This window comes from Trichoderma asperellum, chromosome 2 (assembly GCF_020647865.1).
Source record: "Trichoderma asperellum chromosome 2, complete sequence".
Taxonomy (NCBI): domain Eukaryota; kingdom Fungi; phylum Ascomycota; class Sordariomycetes; order Hypocreales; family Hypocreaceae; genus Trichoderma; species Trichoderma asperellum.
This window is the reverse complement of record NC_089416.1, coordinates 3,275,300-3,291,462: the sequence shown is the minus strand read 5'-3', so window position 1 is coordinate 3,291,462 and position 16,163 is coordinate 3,275,300. Positions and strand designations below refer to the sequence as shown.

General features: G+C 50.1%; 6 protein-coding genes across 6 annotated transcripts; 4 read left to right on the top strand and 2 right to left on the bottom strand.

The window, feature by feature from the left end:
• Positions 1 to 50: 50 nt before the first annotated feature.
• On the top strand, positions 51 to 735 carry TrAFT101_003386 (uncharacterized protein; the record flags this gene model as incomplete). The annotated part of the gene is made up of 3 exons (XM_066126863.1): positions 51 to 53; positions 146 to 387; positions 705 to 735. The coding sequence occupies 3 exons, from the start codon at positions 51 to 53 to the stop codon at positions 733 to 735; spliced, it is 276 nt and encodes a 91-aa protein (XP_065982970.1).
• A 100-nt stretch (positions 736 to 835) lies between these two features.
• Positions 836 to 3,587, top strand: TrAFT101_003385 (uncharacterized protein; the record flags this gene model as incomplete). Its single annotated transcript, XM_024898885.1, has 3 exons — positions 836 to 962; positions 1,028 to 3,009; positions 3,078 to 3,587. 3 exons carry the CDS (start codon positions 836 to 838, stop codon positions 3,585 to 3,587), a joined length of 2,619 nt encoding a protein of 872 aa, XP_024766856.1.
• Positions 3,588 to 4,419: 832 nt separating this feature from the next.
• On the bottom strand, positions 4,420 to 5,188 carry TrAFT101_003384 (uncharacterized protein; the record flags this gene model as incomplete). The annotated part of the gene is made up of 3 exons (XM_024910478.2): positions 4,420 to 4,461; positions 4,515 to 4,758; positions 4,842 to 5,188. 3 exons carry the CDS (start codon positions 5,186 to 5,188, stop codon positions 4,420 to 4,422), a joined length of 633 nt encoding a protein of 210 aa, XP_024766857.1.
• Positions 5,189 to 6,260: 1,072 nt separating this feature from the next.
• On the top strand, positions 6,261 to 8,740 carry TrAFT101_003383 (uncharacterized protein). The gene has a single exon (XM_024909330.2). The coding sequence runs from the start codon at positions 6,830 to 6,832 to the stop codon at positions 8,372 to 8,374; it is 1,545 nt and encodes a 514-aa protein (XP_024766858.2). The 5' UTR covers positions 6,261 to 6,829; the 3' UTR covers positions 8,375 to 8,740.
• TrAFT101_003382 (uncharacterized protein) lies at positions 8,671 to 11,198 on the bottom strand. The gene is made up of 4 exons (XM_024909331.2): positions 10,654 to 11,198; positions 10,235 to 10,556; positions 9,744 to 10,161; positions 8,671 to 9,680 (listed from the first exon to the last, which is right to left on the bottom strand). Exons 1-4 carry the CDS (start codon positions 11,122 to 11,124, stop codon positions 9,557 to 9,559), a joined length of 1,335 nt encoding a protein of 444 aa, XP_024766859.1. The 5' UTR covers positions 11,125 to 11,198; the 3' UTR covers positions 8,671 to 9,556.
• A 454-nt stretch (positions 11,199 to 11,652) lies between these two features.
• Positions 11,653 to 15,936, top strand: TrAFT101_012008 (uncharacterized protein). Its single transcript, XM_024903225.2, has 3 exons — positions 11,653 to 12,556; positions 12,643 to 14,134; positions 14,193 to 15,936. The coding sequence occupies exons 2-3, from the start codon at positions 13,171 to 13,173 to the stop codon at positions 15,725 to 15,727; spliced, it is 2,499 nt and encodes an 832-aa protein (XP_024766860.1). The 5' UTR covers positions 11,653 to 12,556; positions 12,643 to 13,170; the 3' UTR covers positions 15,728 to 15,936.
• Positions 15,937 to 16,163: the final 227 nt, after the last annotated feature.

The window sequence follows — 16,163 nt, the reverse complement described above, 5'->3', positions numbered from 1 at the left end:
GGGCACACGTACGTGCTGGATCGGTAGTCGGAGATCGCCACTCTCCAGCTATGGTGGAGATAGATGCTGATTAGGTAATACTATCCACACGTGCTAGCGGCGAGTCACAGTATCTTCATTTCTAAGCACTGTGCATGTGAGTCAGATTCAATATGCGATCCTGCACAGTGCTTATGCTGCAATATCCACTCCCCCACAAGAGACTGGCGTTTCGCGTGTCGCGGCCGTCTTCGGCTCCACCTGTGGATGGCTCTCAGCCTCTGCCAACTTCATCTCTTCATCTCACTCTCCTGCGGCTGTCCCTGGGGCGCATCACCACGCAGTCGCGCAATCGCCTTTGATCGGATCCGCGCTTATCAATTCAGTTCGTCATCCCTTTCTCGACTTGTCTGTCCACCTCAATTCTCCTCTCTGTTCCTTGTCCTCTCCTCCCCTTACTATCTACCTGTCCTTCTCCCTCTTGCCGCCGTGGCTTGGTCAAGCTTTCGGCAATCGATCGGCAATTCTCTGCCTCTTTGCTCTCCTCTATTGTCCACTCAGCTCTTCTCGTTGTCCAACCTCCGTGCCGGGTCTATTTGTCTCTTTTTTGGCATTAGCGATTTTGCTATACACGTCCTATTTTCTCTCTTTCTCTCTTTCTCTCTTCTATTCATCCAATCTTTCGTCAGAATGTCTTCTCTAACCGCCGTTTTACCGCCATCCAGTAGGGCGCTCTTCCAATCGAATCCTCCATAGGAACGAGCATTGCCTCTGATGTTCGATATTATTTGACTGATTATCAATCTGAAACTGAAGCCAATTCTTCGTTTCAGCTATTTACTACTGCCAACAGAAAATGGACTCCTATTCAGGATCTTATCGTGACGGCCCGGCTCGATCACCCAATGAAAGAACATGGGGCCGCGACGATTCGAGAAGTAGAGATGACAGAGGTGATACTTTCTACCGCGCGAGATCTCCTGGTTTGTCTTGCCGAGCTATTACCGCTTGATGGTTATTTCAACTTACTAACCACCGTGATTTCCAGGCAATGAGCGCCGAGACCGCCGACGTTCACGTTCCCCGCCTCCGGTTGACCGATACGAGCCTCGACCTCGTCGTGATGGCCGTGACGATAGAGACCGAGAGGACCGACGTCGCATAGCCTCACCACCGGCGAACATCGATCGCTACGTGCCTGGGCAGGACAGTGGACCAGCTAGCGTTCCCGTAAACCCTCTGGCAGATCCATCCAAGCTTCCTTATCAAGTTGGATTCTCCTACTTCGGTGAATGGTGGAGAATGAACGAAAAAATCAGGGACGATAAAGAGCACGCCCGAACAGGGCGGAGACGAGAGCCCGACAGGAATAGAGGTTCTCGAGACACCCAAGAGGATCGTGAGAAAGAAAAAGCCAAAATCCAAGTAGCATACGATGCGTATAAAGAAGAGCTCCAAGCCAAGATGGCCAGGGCCTTCGTTTCGGAACATAAAAAAGAGCAATGGTTCAAAGAAAGATATGTTCCTGAAATCAGGGATGAATTCAAAGCCAAGCTCCAAGATTTTCGACGAACCGCGTATGGTCAGTGGGAGCAAGATTTAGAATCTGGCATTTTTGACGAGTTCTCTCTTGAGGGCATTCCAAAAAGCGAAAGTAATGGAGCTGGTGGTATAATTGAAAAGGAGGAGGGCGAAGCAACAGCCGCTAACGAAATTTTGGGAGTCGGCGATTTGGTTCCCGTGAACGGGGCTGATATCCGTGATGAAAATCAATTTCAGCCCACTCTCCTTATCAAGACTATTGCTCCTCATGTTAGTCGCCAGAATCTAGAAGCCTTCTGCAGAGAAAATCTCGGAGAAGAGGAAGGCGGCTTTAAGTGGCTATCTCTTTCCGACCCAAACCCCAGCAAGAGATATCACCGTATTGGCTGGGTTATGCTTCATCCTTCTTCGGATAGCGCGCCGCCAATGGATCGCGCAAACCCCGAAGATGAAGATGGAGACGTAGCAATAAGATCGCCACCTCCCCCTGCTTCGGCCGCGGAGAAAGCTCTGGAAGCTGTAAACGGGAAGACGGTCAAAGATGAGGCTCGAGGAGACTTTGTCTGCCATGTCGGAGTACACAACCCTCCCCTTCATCCCAGAAAGAAAGCGCTTTGGGACTTGTTTTCCGCGCCAGAGCGAATTGAAAAGGACCTTCGCTTGGTTAAACGGCTAGTCAACAAGTACGAAGAAGACTTCGGCTCTGATTTCCAGGCCATTTTGAAAATCGAAGAAAAAGTTGACGATCTAAAAAACGCCGGTCGCCTACAGCCTGCGATCCCCCCCACTCCAACAAAGAAGACGAAGACTCGGGAGCCTGGAATGGATGAAGCAATGGACGATGATGAGGAGGCCGCTGAAGAAGAGGAAGAGGAAGAAGGGGCTGTGGAAGATGAGGAAGTTGATGACGAGGAGATGTTGGTGAAAAAGAAGCAGCTCGACCTGCTGATCGAGTATTTGCGCCGCGTCTTCCACTTCTGCTTCTTTTGCGTATTTGAGAGCGACTCTGTGCATGAGCTTACACGAAAATGCGCTGGTGGACATCTACGCCGACCTCAAAGTACTCTCACATCTTCCGCTAGGGCCGTTGCTAGGGCCAGTGCGAATGGAGATCCTTTCCCCGACAAGAAAAGAAATGAGGGCGATAATGAGGCTGACGGAGAGTCGGTGGAGGGAGACAACAAAAAGTTCCGCAATTTGTCTTCCAAAACTGAGCAACAGCTTCTCCGCGCCTATAACTGGGTTAAGACTTTTGAGGACAAGCTAACGCAGATCCTGGAACCCAATGCCGTTGATATTCGCAAGCTTGGTGGCAGACCAGTTGATGAGGCTATTGATGAAGAGCTGGCCAAACATGTCAAGCAGGAGGACGAACATAAATGGAGATGCAAAGTTCCAGAGTGTACCAAGCTTTTCAAAGAAGATCACTTTTGGAAGAAGCATGTAGAAAAAAGACATGGGGAATGGTTGGATGGCTTGAAACAAGAGGTACGGCGAATCTCACCTTTGCTGCAATCTTGCCTGTTTCTTCTTTCTTTTGCTAACGCTAGAAATAGTTTGAACTTATCAACGCCTACGTCTCAGATCCAGCACATATTGCTCCTTCGCGAACCGACGCGAATTCAAACGGTCACTTCCCACCTACCAGCGGCCAATCAGCATCAGGTACCCCTCGTGGCTTCAATCTACAAAACTTCTCCATGAATGGCGTGATGGGCATGCCCGGATTCCCCATGGGTCCCGGAAACTTTCCCTCGCTGTTTGCAGGCATGCAAGCAAGTAACTGGAACTCTGCGGGCGACGACCGCTCAGGGGGCCCTGTCCGTCGAGGCGGAATGTCTGGTGGGCGAGGCGGATATCGTTCTGCACCGTATGATCGTCGTGGTGGCAACCGCTGGGATGGAGGCGGTGGTCGACACCGCAACGGCGGGTCGCGATGGGGAGACGGAGCTGGCGCTGCGGCCGCCGCCCCCCGAGAAGCTGTGCAGGGCCGTAGTTTGAAGAGCTACGAAGACCTTGACCAAGTGTCTGGTGGCGGAAACGGGGGCGCTGAGCTAAACTATTAAGCCTGCCTCTGCAGCTAATCAAGGAGAAAAACGACAGTGGGAATTTTGCTTTATTTGCACTACAACTATTATTATTTGGCTGCAGACGCATCGTCTGCAAGTTTGTACATTAGGCTCAGGGCAGTTTACACAATAGCAAAGGATATTCTTCAGAATGGTATTTGATATTCGGCTTTAGATTGATTATTATCTCCAAAAAACCAAACTACAAAACCGAAAATAGCTGCGTAATTTTTTCTCATTGTATCAACCGGCGCATTGCCTTTATAGTCTCCTGCTATTGTTGTAGTTGCTTTGCGCATGGTAATAGGAATCATATCAGGTAGACCAGATAAGAAGAGAAATGCAAGCTTAAAAAGAGGAAATTGATATGTGCACAGGCTATATCTATTTCAGTAAGAAAACACAATTGTGAAAACATGAAGACCACTGAGACAATCCTTTCCGGCAACCAAACAAGAACGGCAGGACAAGATCAGGTGGCTCGGCTCCTGGAGCCTGTCATTGACCACGCGACCGCGAAGATACGGGGTATTTGGAATCGATCTAGTAGAGATCCGACAATATAGCCCTCTCCTCAATAGCAGGCCAGGAATAGACGTCATTCAATTTCTTCTTCATCGACTGGATGTGTATATGCTGAACATCCTCTGTTCGATGCTGATCTCGCTGGATGAGGACCGGAAGCTGCGTGGATTAAGGGTATCATAAAGGTGGTGATTGGTGGCCGTTATTATGCTACGCGAGCATTTCTAGAATATCTCGTGTACAAGTTTCATAGCTGCACACTAAGGGCGAAAAACGGTGGCAAAGAAAAAAGACTAAATGCATATCAAGGTGCCTTTTCGAACAGCTCGAGGATGGGTTTTGCGGCCTAAACGGAGTGTTAGCACTAAAATTTGCAAGATACTTGATTTCTGAGCTTACATCGATGAACTTCTCCAAGTCTTGATCTAGATTGGCCAGGTCATCCTTCCTTCGCTTGTTCTCAGCAATAAGCTTCTGCTTCCTCTTGAGGAGCTCTTGGCGTCGCTGTTCGAGTATTTCACGCTCTTCTCGCTCGTGTTCGATACGTGCAAACATGCGCTCGTCATCGTCGGCATCTGCATGCTCTGGGCGTAAAGCCAGGAACTCTTCGACAGGAATAAGAGGTAATTGCTGGTATTTGTGACTAGGTTTTAGAGTTAGCCATTGGGTGCTCAAATGTAAATTTACCAGAGCAGCAGTGGAGGTGTTGAGAGAGAAGACGCATACTCGTATGATTCACAGCCTGTAATCTCGCCCTGAAGATGCCGCTGCTCGTAGTACAGATTTTGCAGCTGAAGGTGCAGACGGTCGACCTCTTGACGGGCCTCAGCGGTCTGAGCCTTGGTGTCACGCGCTGACAGGCAGGCGTTCCTATGCAGGCCGCGCAGATGCGAAATGTTGGTGAAGAGCTGTTTCTGCTGCTTGGCAATCTCAGCCTGGATATCGGCAGTGGCTCGGCCGTCGCTAGCCTGGTCGGCAAGCTGAAGCAACGCGTGGGCCTGGTCGCGGGCTTGGTCTGAGATTTGGAGGACGGCGGCGAGCGACGGCTCTGTGATGATTTTTTCGACAGCCATGGCTGGTGTGAAGGGTGTTATTTAAACGGCAGTCTCCTTGGCCGAGGTATTATTCAGGGCAAGATGGTAAGTAGTTGGTCGATTGGCGTGATGTCTCGTTGCGGATGAGGATGCTGATGCTGATGCTGAAGGGACGAATGAATGATGGACGAGCAACAACAGCAAGGCTGGAGCTGACAAAGTGGAGGCTGGCACCTGCTACAGGCTGATTTTAGCGCAAGGCTGTCAATGGCTAGCAGTGCTGTCAGGCACGTTTTGGCCCTTAGCCGCCTGCGCCATGTTCTGCACCTATTTCTCCGGAATGCGAAGTCCCGAGGCATCGCCAGTTATGCACTCCATACTGAACTACTGAACTACGGGCAGCGATGAGGAGTGCCATCCCAGCACAAAGTAATGCAGGCGTGTCGGGCGCCGGAAAGGCGGGAAATTAACCTACGCTGCTTGCCTGTACAAGTAAGGAGAGTGTGGAGGCGGAAAGGCCATGATCTTGCCCCGGGGGTCTGTATGAGCTGCCAGGTCTGGAATGCCTCTCCCGCTGTATATATCCTTGGTGCATGTTATCATTATTCCAAACACGAGAGCGCGCAATCTTTGCTTTTACTCGCAACCTCGACTTGGGCTCTGTACTGCCAATCACACACATGCACGAGAAGAAGAAAATAGAGCCCAAGATGAATTTACGCTGGTGATCTTTGCCAACCAACCAATGAGGCGGCGGCATCTCGCATTCCACCCTGGCGCGGTATTTTTGTCCGCGGCATGTGAGCGTTCCCCCAGAGTCATGGGATGGCGGTGGTGGCAGGGCAATATTTCTTAGTCAACCCGTAAGCCGGGTGGAATTATGGTTGATTGCGGAGTAACAAGAATCTGTTCCATGTGAAATGCCTGCTGAGGAGGCGGTAATAGGAACCTGCAAAACTATTGGCTGACAGCGGAGGCTATTCGGACTGCCCGCTACTAAGGCCGATTGAGTTTTATTTCTATCTTTTCTCTCTTTTTTTTTTCTTACATCATTATATAGCGGCACCCTGATAGCACGGAGTGCTTTGTCACTTTATCCCGCCACCTTTTTTTCCTCTCCATCTAAACGCCGACTGCAACACAAGGACCAAAGGAATAGGCCTAATACGAGAAACCTCGGTCGCACAACGTTGAGGATAGGAATTTTCTTTTCCCTCTGGTCTGCATATCCACGCATATCTCCGCAGCCCTGCAGCCAATCGCACGCCGTCCTGCCGGCCCTCAATCCCCCAAATAGGCTGCTGTTGCTGCTTGACCCGCATCGAGACGAACCGAACCATCAACCAATTCAGCTTTTGGAGCCAATCAGTGCTAAACGTTGGGGAAGAATCGCCCATTAACCGCATCGTCCCGCTCCATCCGATCAACAAATCGAGGGGTCTAGCAGTTCCAGCCGCTCCACTGCGAGATCTCGTCTTTGTTTCTTTCTTTTTTTTTTTTTCTTCCCCTTCGTCAGACGCATACCTGGGTTCTTCGCCTCTTTGTTCGCTCGGGCCAATCATCCGCAGCAGTCAAGGCTCGTGCCACTACGCAGCCCAGTTGACGGTCCAGGACAAATCCAAGACATGATAGTCTGACAGACGTCTCAAACTCTCCCCCCACCCTATACACTCAATCAAAATGGCGGGCGTCACCACTGCTCTGACGTCCGCGTGCGGCTTCAATCACGACGGCGACGACAAAGATTCGACCGGCGTAGCTGCTACCAGTGGCTCGGATTTGCGCCGCGAGGCTCAGCAACAGGCAAAGCGACGACGGCACTCTTTCTTTATCCCCCGGCGTAAATCCATCGTCGGCCACATCATGGAGGGCGAGGAGCATCTCTTGCTCAAGGTGGACTTGTTCTTGACCGAGTTAGAGCGTCGGCTGGATTTTGTCGAAAACTATGTAGACCTCAGCAAAGACTCGAGCATTTCTCGCGCATTTTCAACTCTCCAGACGGTTCGCACAAGATGCTCTCAGGCGTCCGAGGAAGTCATCGGCGCCGGCCGACGCAGGCTCTACATCATGCTTGAAACCCTCGAGACCCGGTACCAGGAGACGTTGGCTGCGACCGAATCTTTGCACGAGAAAGCGGGCCTGGGAATTGAGTTGCTGGAAGGGATGCTCTCCGAGTTCGAAACGCGCGCCTACAAGTTGCGCGAGCAGGGCTTTGCCAATGCCGCCACGGCTGCCGAGGCATTTATGGATGAGGGTCGCAGAGTGGCAAACGAAAGCATTGAGCGAGCAAAATATGTTGTCGACGAAGGAATTGAGCGCGCTGTGCGAGCTGCGCTGTCCCTCGAAGAGCACATCCAACAGGCCGTTCTGCTGGCGCGGGATCGTGGATTGCTGCTATACGACGAGCTGCCAACGCCTTGGCGAAACAACCCACACATCAAGAAAGGCTATCGCTTCCGCGAGACCAAGATAGAATGTGTCCAGTCCGTTTTCAACATGTCCAACGAATTCATCAATATTTGGTCTCATGCCCTGGGTCTGATCCTGGTTCTAGCTGTTGCTTTCTACTTTTACCCCAGCAGTGCCAATTTCTATCTCAGCACCAAGACGGATGTGGTTGTCGCCGCCATCTTCTTCATGATGGCCTGCTTGACGCTGGTATGTTCTACCATCTGGCACACCATGAGCGCCGTTGCCGATGTCAACGCCGTCTCCATGTTTGCCTGTGTGGATTACACCGGCATCTCGCTGCTCATTGCCGCCTCCATCATGACCACCGAATACACTGCTTTCTACTGCGACCCGGTCAGCCGATGGATTTACATGGGCCTCACTGCTGTCCTTGGCCTTGGAGGGGTGATCCTGCCGTGGCACCCCAAGTTCAACGGCACCGACATGGCCTGGGCCCGCGTTGGATTCTTCGTCGGCCTTGCGTTGACGGGATTTATGCCGATTCTGCAGCTTTACTTTTCCCACGGACCCGAATTCGTCTACAACTTCTACTCTCCCATCACCAAGTCCCTCTTGGTCTATTTCAGTGGCGCCGTCGTGTATGCTAGCAAAGTCCCTGAGCGCTGGTTCCCCGGCATGTTCGACTACATTGGAGGCAGCCACAACTTGTGGCACGCCGCCGTCTTGGGTGGCATCATCTTCCACTATACCGCCATGCAACAGTTTTTCTCAAACGCCTTCCACCGAGCCGAGGCAGGCTGCCCTGCCTATTAGGGGAGGCCCTTCACGTTCATGGCGTGCAACAAAGATATAACACCGCGCAAGCACGTTTCATTTGGTCTTCGACTTCAAAACAGAATTTTTCGCCCTGACGCATGTTTGAATCATATACGACTTTGAATTAAGCTTTTGCGTGTATTTTTTAACTCACTTCACTGTTGAATAACGGAGCGCATAAACGCAGAAACGGCTATGAACAACGAAAGACGAGATAAGACGAAAAGTTACGTTACGTTACGTACATGTACAAGCGGGCTCAGTGCCTATAAAGAGAGGGGGCCTTCTGTTCTGGATTATGATACGGTTCGATTCTGTTCAGTTCTTGTGTATACTCTTGTTTTTTTTTTTTTGCCCCCTTTTCTACAGCATAGGTACAAATTGGCGTTTTTTATTTTATTTGGGCAAATGTATTGCAGACAGCCTGTGGCGATTTGCGTGGCATTCTGACTTTGGCTTTTATATAGCTTTTGGCTTTTTTTTTTCTTTGGCTACATAATAACCCTTTAGAATAGCATATTTCTATTAATCAATTGACAAGCACGATCAAGCAGAAAAATAGCATCCATTCGATTGCTACCTCTCAAATTGGGGCTCCCCTGAGAGGTAGTTGTCCCTTTCAGAGCCCATGTGAGAAATTCGGCCTGAAGGGGGGAGTGGACACGCACTGGAAGCGGAGTTTCATTCGTAAATGGTCATTATATTGTTCTTTGTCCGTTTCATCAGGTGAGTCGTAATGTTATTCCCTGTGTGCGGACCTTGCAGCATAATCCTTTGCTGTACCCCAATCTCAGCTAATAATGTCATCCCATCTCTTTAAATACCCAATACATTGCCAATTGATTTCGTTTCCACGTAGTTGCTAGGCCGCTTACCAGTGCCTTTAAATTTCAAAACAAATACAAGTACATGCTCGGCATTTCTCAAAAATAAAACCAGCCATGCTAGAATGAAATGCCCATCAGGAGAGAGGCAGGGCCTCCAAGGAGATGCCTGATGCCAAGGCTGATGTCGGGCCGGAAAGCCATGCCACTAACTCCATTCATCTGGGTCGGATCGTCAGCGGAAACGCGTCAACCATGCTGTCACGTGGTGCGTTTCCCCTTTACTGGGCTGTAGTGTTCATTGTAACGCTCTTTGGGAAGAAGGTAACAAGGGTTTCGTCATGTCCCGTCATCTTCAAATGGCATGCGTGGCGATCTCTTCGTAAACGTCGTCTGGGATCTTCTTAATGATGCTGATCGTGACACTCTTGACAAGATCGGCATTGAGCTGTGGGAATGATCGTAAAAGCTTGTTTGGGCTGGTAACAAACGTTAGAAACTGATTATACCAGAGTTTTAGAAAGGGGAGGGGCGGCAGATACCTTTGAGATTGAAGAATCTGCGATCGCATAATGGTAAGTTGCGCTACAATGCACACAATATTAAGATGCGGCCCATACGCAAAGAGAAAATCCCAAAGACGCAACACCTCGGGTAGAGGCGGCGTACATGCACAGAGTGTTAGTACAGAGGGGAAGGCATAGATTTCGGCCGAGAGCCCCTTTGCCGTGAGATACATGCTAAGCTTAGGATCGACAATGGCCAAGACTTTGTCTACCAAGGCAAGCCCGCGATGAACGCCATCCATGGCACCGCGGATATAACCAGGACACTCACGAGTCAACAGAGAATGGAAAGCGACAAAGGCCTCGGCTTCGCTTCGCGCGGCGTACAGGAAAGGGGCAGCCAAAACATTCATGCCTTGGACATAGACCCCTGGCTCGAGAACTGCGCCGGATCCTACACGAGAAAGAAGACATTAGCATAGACAGCGAATAGATGATTCGGTCGAGTTCTTCGTGCCAAAACGTACTCGCTTGAGATTGGCCAGAGTGGCTGCCTCCAACGCCATCTCGCGGAGGTATAGACGAATGACTGCTGCCAGGACGGCTGCTCTGGCGTTCATCCTCTTTTGAATCATGGAGCCGCCAGGCAATGGCATTTAGCAGTCGAATCAAGCTTGCCTCACTAACACGGCGTCGGAAGAGAGGGTCGGTCGTAAGCGTGCGAAAGGTGTCGTTGCGAATCTTGGCGTATGCCGGAGAAGCACCACGATGTATGAGGGCTAGGTATTCGTCTGTAGACATGATTGGGGCGTCCAAAAGGACGAGCCAGACGTATATCCTCAATGGAGACTAGATCGATTGCAAAATCAACAGAAAGTAAGCGCATGTCAGTGACTTTCTGTGCCTGGCTCTGAGAGCAGGTAATCAAAGCAATTGGATCGCGCACCATTCCATCTTCTGCAGCTTTGACGCCTTCATCAATGACTTTCCACCTGGCGCTTTCCAGAGCACCTATAAAATCGCCGTCGTTTGGCCCATCGCGAATGATCTGCTGGAGAGACAAGTGGCCGTGTGAAAAGACCGGCTTCTTCACACCTGATCGTCGAGCATTTGAGGCGGCGGTTGGCTGATATAACGGCGGTGGTGTGGCATCGCTATTGGCGCGACCTCGCGTCCGCGTTGCCGAGTTCGCGGCAGCATTTCGAGTCGGAGATGGTGGCGGCTGCTGTTCTCGGCGTTGCTGTGCGATGAGTGTCACCTGCTGCTGGGCGGCGGCTCTGGCGCCCAATGCGTGAGCAGACTGGAGTCGTCTCAAGGCGCGATGCGTCTGTGGCGATGGCGGGGCCTGTAGAAGGCCATGTTGAATTGACGGCAGCGCAGCAGGGGCCTCCTGCGCCGTGGGCGGAGAGCCAGACATGATTTCGGGCTCAAATTGGCCCTTGTGGTGGTATTTGGGAAGAGTCAATGGTGGTGTCGAGGATGATGCCGTGCATGTGCATGTTTGGAGCACGCGTTTCGCTGGCGTGGGGTAACCATGGCTACGGCTCGTAAGAGCATCTACTATTTACCACCACCAGCGTCGCCGGCAGTGATACATGCTGCGACGCATGGCGGCCCGCGTATTCTGTCTGCGGGGTGCTTTGATAGCTCTCGTGATGGACTTTCGCTCGAATAAAGTGCTGCGCAAGCCCGACCAAATTTTATGGTTATCTGGTGATCTGTCTGCAGCGGAAGCTCAACATCTTGTTGCCATCCATAGATCTACTGGTATGACGTCGAGTTGCCTCTTCTAGAGTGAGCATGTGGCCTATCGATTACTATTACAGCGCCTTTACAGCAGGGCTTAGGCGCTGAGGAAGCTGCAGCTAGTGCTGTAAAATGCAGCCGCCTCGGATCTTCGCGTGCCCGATGATCCGGGCCATCACTTCTCAATTCCTTGCATCCTCCAATTCTGCATATGCCAACCAACCAGAGATGGTATCGTCCGCAGCTCGTCATCTTCGGTAGCAGCATTGCGCAAGGTTGCAAAGGTTAACTGACGCCTTTTTCCTGCTGATGGCTCAGCTCCCCCGCATCGTCGGGCATCACATGGGCGAATGGCTGGATCACGGCTTGAAACATGCTCCAGTTAGCATTACGAGAATCTATTTGGAGACTCCCACGGGGAAATAGGCAATAATGTGATTACTGCGGCTAAACATTGTTGCTGCTGTATCGCAAATGAGCTAGCCATGGTTCAAAGGTAAACAGAGATCGGGTTAAACATTGGCTAACATTAGCACTGCTTAATTTTAGTCTGCTCACCTGCTGTTCGACCAACAGCGACCTAGACGCACAACCTCGAATATCATGGGATAATGTAAGAACACGACAGCTGTGCTCATGCCACGGAAATGTCAAATTCAATCAAGCTTTTACTGTCCTTCTGCTTTTGCCCAAGCGGTGGCCCGCCCTGGCTCGACTCTTCTGCTCGGCCCAGTCTTTTACATGGACATCAAAATCTAGATGATCCGGAGGCTCTAAAACCGAAACGGGTCTAGATGCGATTGCGACATTCGAGCGTTTTATGGGGAGATTGCGCTGAAGCCGTAGTCGCCCCCCTGGCCTTAGTCGACGATCCAATAATCTGCCCCAGTGGTGATGCGTCTCAACGGCGGATTTGGCGCTTGAGAACGTCCTTTTGATGGAGAATATGACGTTCTGGAGAAAGAGCTTTACTATCCAAGCCCCTTTTGGACTCTCGTCTATTCCCTCATATTTGTCAGAATAGATTTTACCAGCAAGCTTACCGACTGTCCGATGCGGACCTTCGGCGCTCCATCTTACCAATTTTCTCGTTGGTATAAGTTGCAAGTGGCCGCATCCTTTGTTTCTGCTTAGATATTTTTAGATATTTCTTCCACCTTTTGATTCTTGTCTCTGACTCTACTTATAGCCTGAATCATATGTTTTGTCTCGTCTCTTATTGCAACCCTGATTTTCTGTCAGTTTTACACTTCTGTTCCTTGGCCGCTGATCGTCCGCGGCGTGAGCCAACCTACTAGACGAACCTACCAGAGCCCTCTACTTGGTTCACGAGACTTCAGACGCCATCTACCCGCCCTGCACTCAGCATCTAGATCCTCTAAAGTACATTCGAATTCTCTTTGCGGCTTGAAAGTCCCTTGTTGTAACTGTCTCAGCTGATGGTCTAGAGCTGTACCCTACGTGTTAGTGCCGCATTCAACATCATTTCGAGCCGGGCCATCGCCGTCATAGTCAGTTTAGGGTGGGAAAAAAAAAAGGCGAGGGCCCGAATATCTTGAACAAGAACAGAATAGAGATGATATAATAAGGGCTTGAAGTCTAAACACTATTATCTCTCCTTCGCAGTCTCCCTCCATCCTCCACTCTCCTCTTCATCTCCCGCCCATCTGGGCATCTTCTTTCACTCTAGCCTTACCATCAAAATCAAACCAAGGCAATGAGTGGAACAGCAGCCAAGGTTGAGCGCACGCTCGCCAAAGTCTTGGGCATCAAGCTCGCGGAAGAAGACGATGATCCAGTTACCAGAGGCGAATCCGTCTTCTCTATGCAAACAAGCGATAGTTTTATCGAAGGACCGCCTACGACAGCAGAATGGCTGCATGATCAGCTGCCTACACGAGCTGAAACCGTGGGTTATGTCAGATCACTCTTTCCATTCATATCTTGGCTACCTCATTACAACTTGCAATGGCTCGCCGGAGATCTTGTTGCTGGTATCACCATCGGAGCTGTACTCGTCCCCCAGGGCATGGCATATGCCTTATTGGCAAATTTGCCTCCTCAGTTTGGACTATACTCCTCTTTCATGGGACCCATCACGTACTGGATCTTTGGTACATCTAAAGATATATCTATCGGCCCAGTGGCTGTCTTGTCTACAGTGGTGGGAACCGTGGTGGCAGATGTGAATGCGTCTGGTACGGTCTGGCCCGCCAATGTGGTAGCCACAGCATTTGCCGTCATCGCTGGATGCATCGTACTCGCCCTTGGTGTCTTTCGCCTAGGCTGGATTGTCGATCTCATCTCCATCACGTCATTGTCTGCATTCATGACAGGGTCGGCCATTACCATTGGTGCCAGTCAACTGCCTTCTCTATTCGGCCTCACGGGCTTCTCCAGTCGGGACGCGGCGTACAGAGTTATCATCAATACGCTAAAACATCTCCCCGAAACCAAACTGGACGCTGCAATTGGCCTCACAGCTCTGTTTCTCCTCTATCTCATCCGCTATACATTAACTCGAGCTGCTGAGAGGTGGCCAGCAAATAAGCGCATCATCTTTTTCCTCAATACGATGCGAACTGTATTTGTCATTCTCCTCTATACTATGGTGAGCTGGTTGATAAACAGACACCGGAAAGATGATCCGGCAATCCGTGTTCTTGGAGTTGTACCTAAGGGTAGGTCTCGAAATAATACAACCTGTAGCTATATTATCTAACATCATATATTGTTTAGGCTTCAAGAACGCCGGCGTCCCAGAGATAGAGGCGAATCTTGTATCAAAGTTTGCTTCCCACCTCCCGGCTGGTGTCATCGTGATGCTTGTTGAGCATATTGCCATTTCCAAGTCCTTTGGTAGGGTAAACAACTATACCATCGACCCGTCTCAAGAAATGGTTGCCATTGGTATGACCAATATACTGGGTTCATTTCTTGGTGCTTATCCTTCGACTGGTTCCTTCAGTCGAACGGCTATCAAGTCGAAAGCTGGTGTGAGGACTCCTGCTGCAGGACTCATTACTGGGCTGGTTGTTCTTTTAGCTACCTATCTCTTGACTGCTGTCTTCTTTTACATCCCCAATGCAGTCTTAGCTGCAGTCATCATTCACGCAGTTGGTGATTTGATAACTCCTCCAAACACCCTATATCAGTTTTGGAGGGTCTCTCCTATTGAGGTCTTCATTTTCCTTATCGGAGTGTTCATTAGCGTTTTTGCCCAAATTGAGGATGGTCTGTATGCAACCGTATGCATCTCAGCCGCTGTTCTCATTTATCGTATCTTGAAGGCACGTGGACGATTCCTTGGCAAGGTCAAGGTCCACTCGGTTATTGGAGATCATGTTATTGGAGACCATCATAAACAGCTTGTCGGAGAGTATGGCACGTTTGAAGAAAGAGAACAGAATGCGGCAAGAAATATTTTCCTACCGCTTGACCACGGTGATGGTTCCAACCCAGAAGTGGAATTGGAGAACCCATACCCAGGTATCTTCATTTACCGTTTCTCCGAGGGCTTCAACTACCCAAGCGCCAACCATGCCTTGGAGTATCTGACCAGCTTCATTTATGCGCGAACCCGCCGAACTAGTCCAGAGATCTTTGAACGCAAGGGCGACAGGCCTTGGAATAACGCAGGCCAACGGAAATCCGGGAAGTCAAGGGCGGATCCTGACCTCACCCAGAAGCCTACCCTAAAGGCCATCATTCTAGATTTCAGTTCTGTCAACAATGTCGACATCACTTCTGTCCAGCGCTTGATCGATGTTCGAAACGTACTTGATACGTATGCGGCCCCTGATGTTGTAGATTGGCACATTGCATGCATCAACAACCGATGGACTAAACGAGCACTTGTGGCTGGCGGATTTGGTACTCCTACAAAGCCTCGAGATGGGGTTCCGCACCGTTGGAAGTCGATTTTTAGCGTCGCAGAGATTGGCGGAAAAGACTCTGCTGCGGCAGTTGCTGAAGAGAATGCTATCAATCGGGAATTATCAATGATTTCTCATAGAATAGGGGACGAAGAAATGGCAAAAGCCAAAGCCATAATCGAAGAGGAGGAACAAGAAGAGGGGCAGGAGCAGGAGCAGGCATCAACACCTAGCGACCTTGTAGAGAAGCTAGGAGGATCTCCCAAGCCTGCATTCAAACGAAAGGGAGCCATTATCAGCGGTTTTGACAAACCTTTGTTCCACGTGGATCTGACAAGTGCGGTATTGAGCGCTATCGCCAACGTGGAGGCCAGGCTGGAGTCAACGAGCAGTACGTGAAGAACAAGAAGCATAGCGAGTAGGACTGCGTTTAATGATGCATCGGACACGGCGTACTTTGGGTTTGGGTTGATATAGACCATCAGTCGTTGGATGAACTACAATGGAGGGATAATAGCCCTGCCTGATTGTAACTGCATATATATTTGAGAATAGCGAGCGAGTTTCAGAATTGACCTATTGCGTTCATCGCACCTATACAAATAAACTGTGCATCAAATTCCTTGTTTTTAATTCAAGATGTACATTAGCTATTGCTCTAGATCTTTTTATTACATATCTAGATGCCTATGGATATGCTTGTGCCCAGCTTCCATTGTTGGTGATGGCTTACATCGAAAAGTCGCCACAAGTCACCTGATTTCGTGTCAAGAAGTCCGCGTGAATCTAAATCAATTATTCTAGCATTTCCAACCCATCGCGTTATCCTCGATAC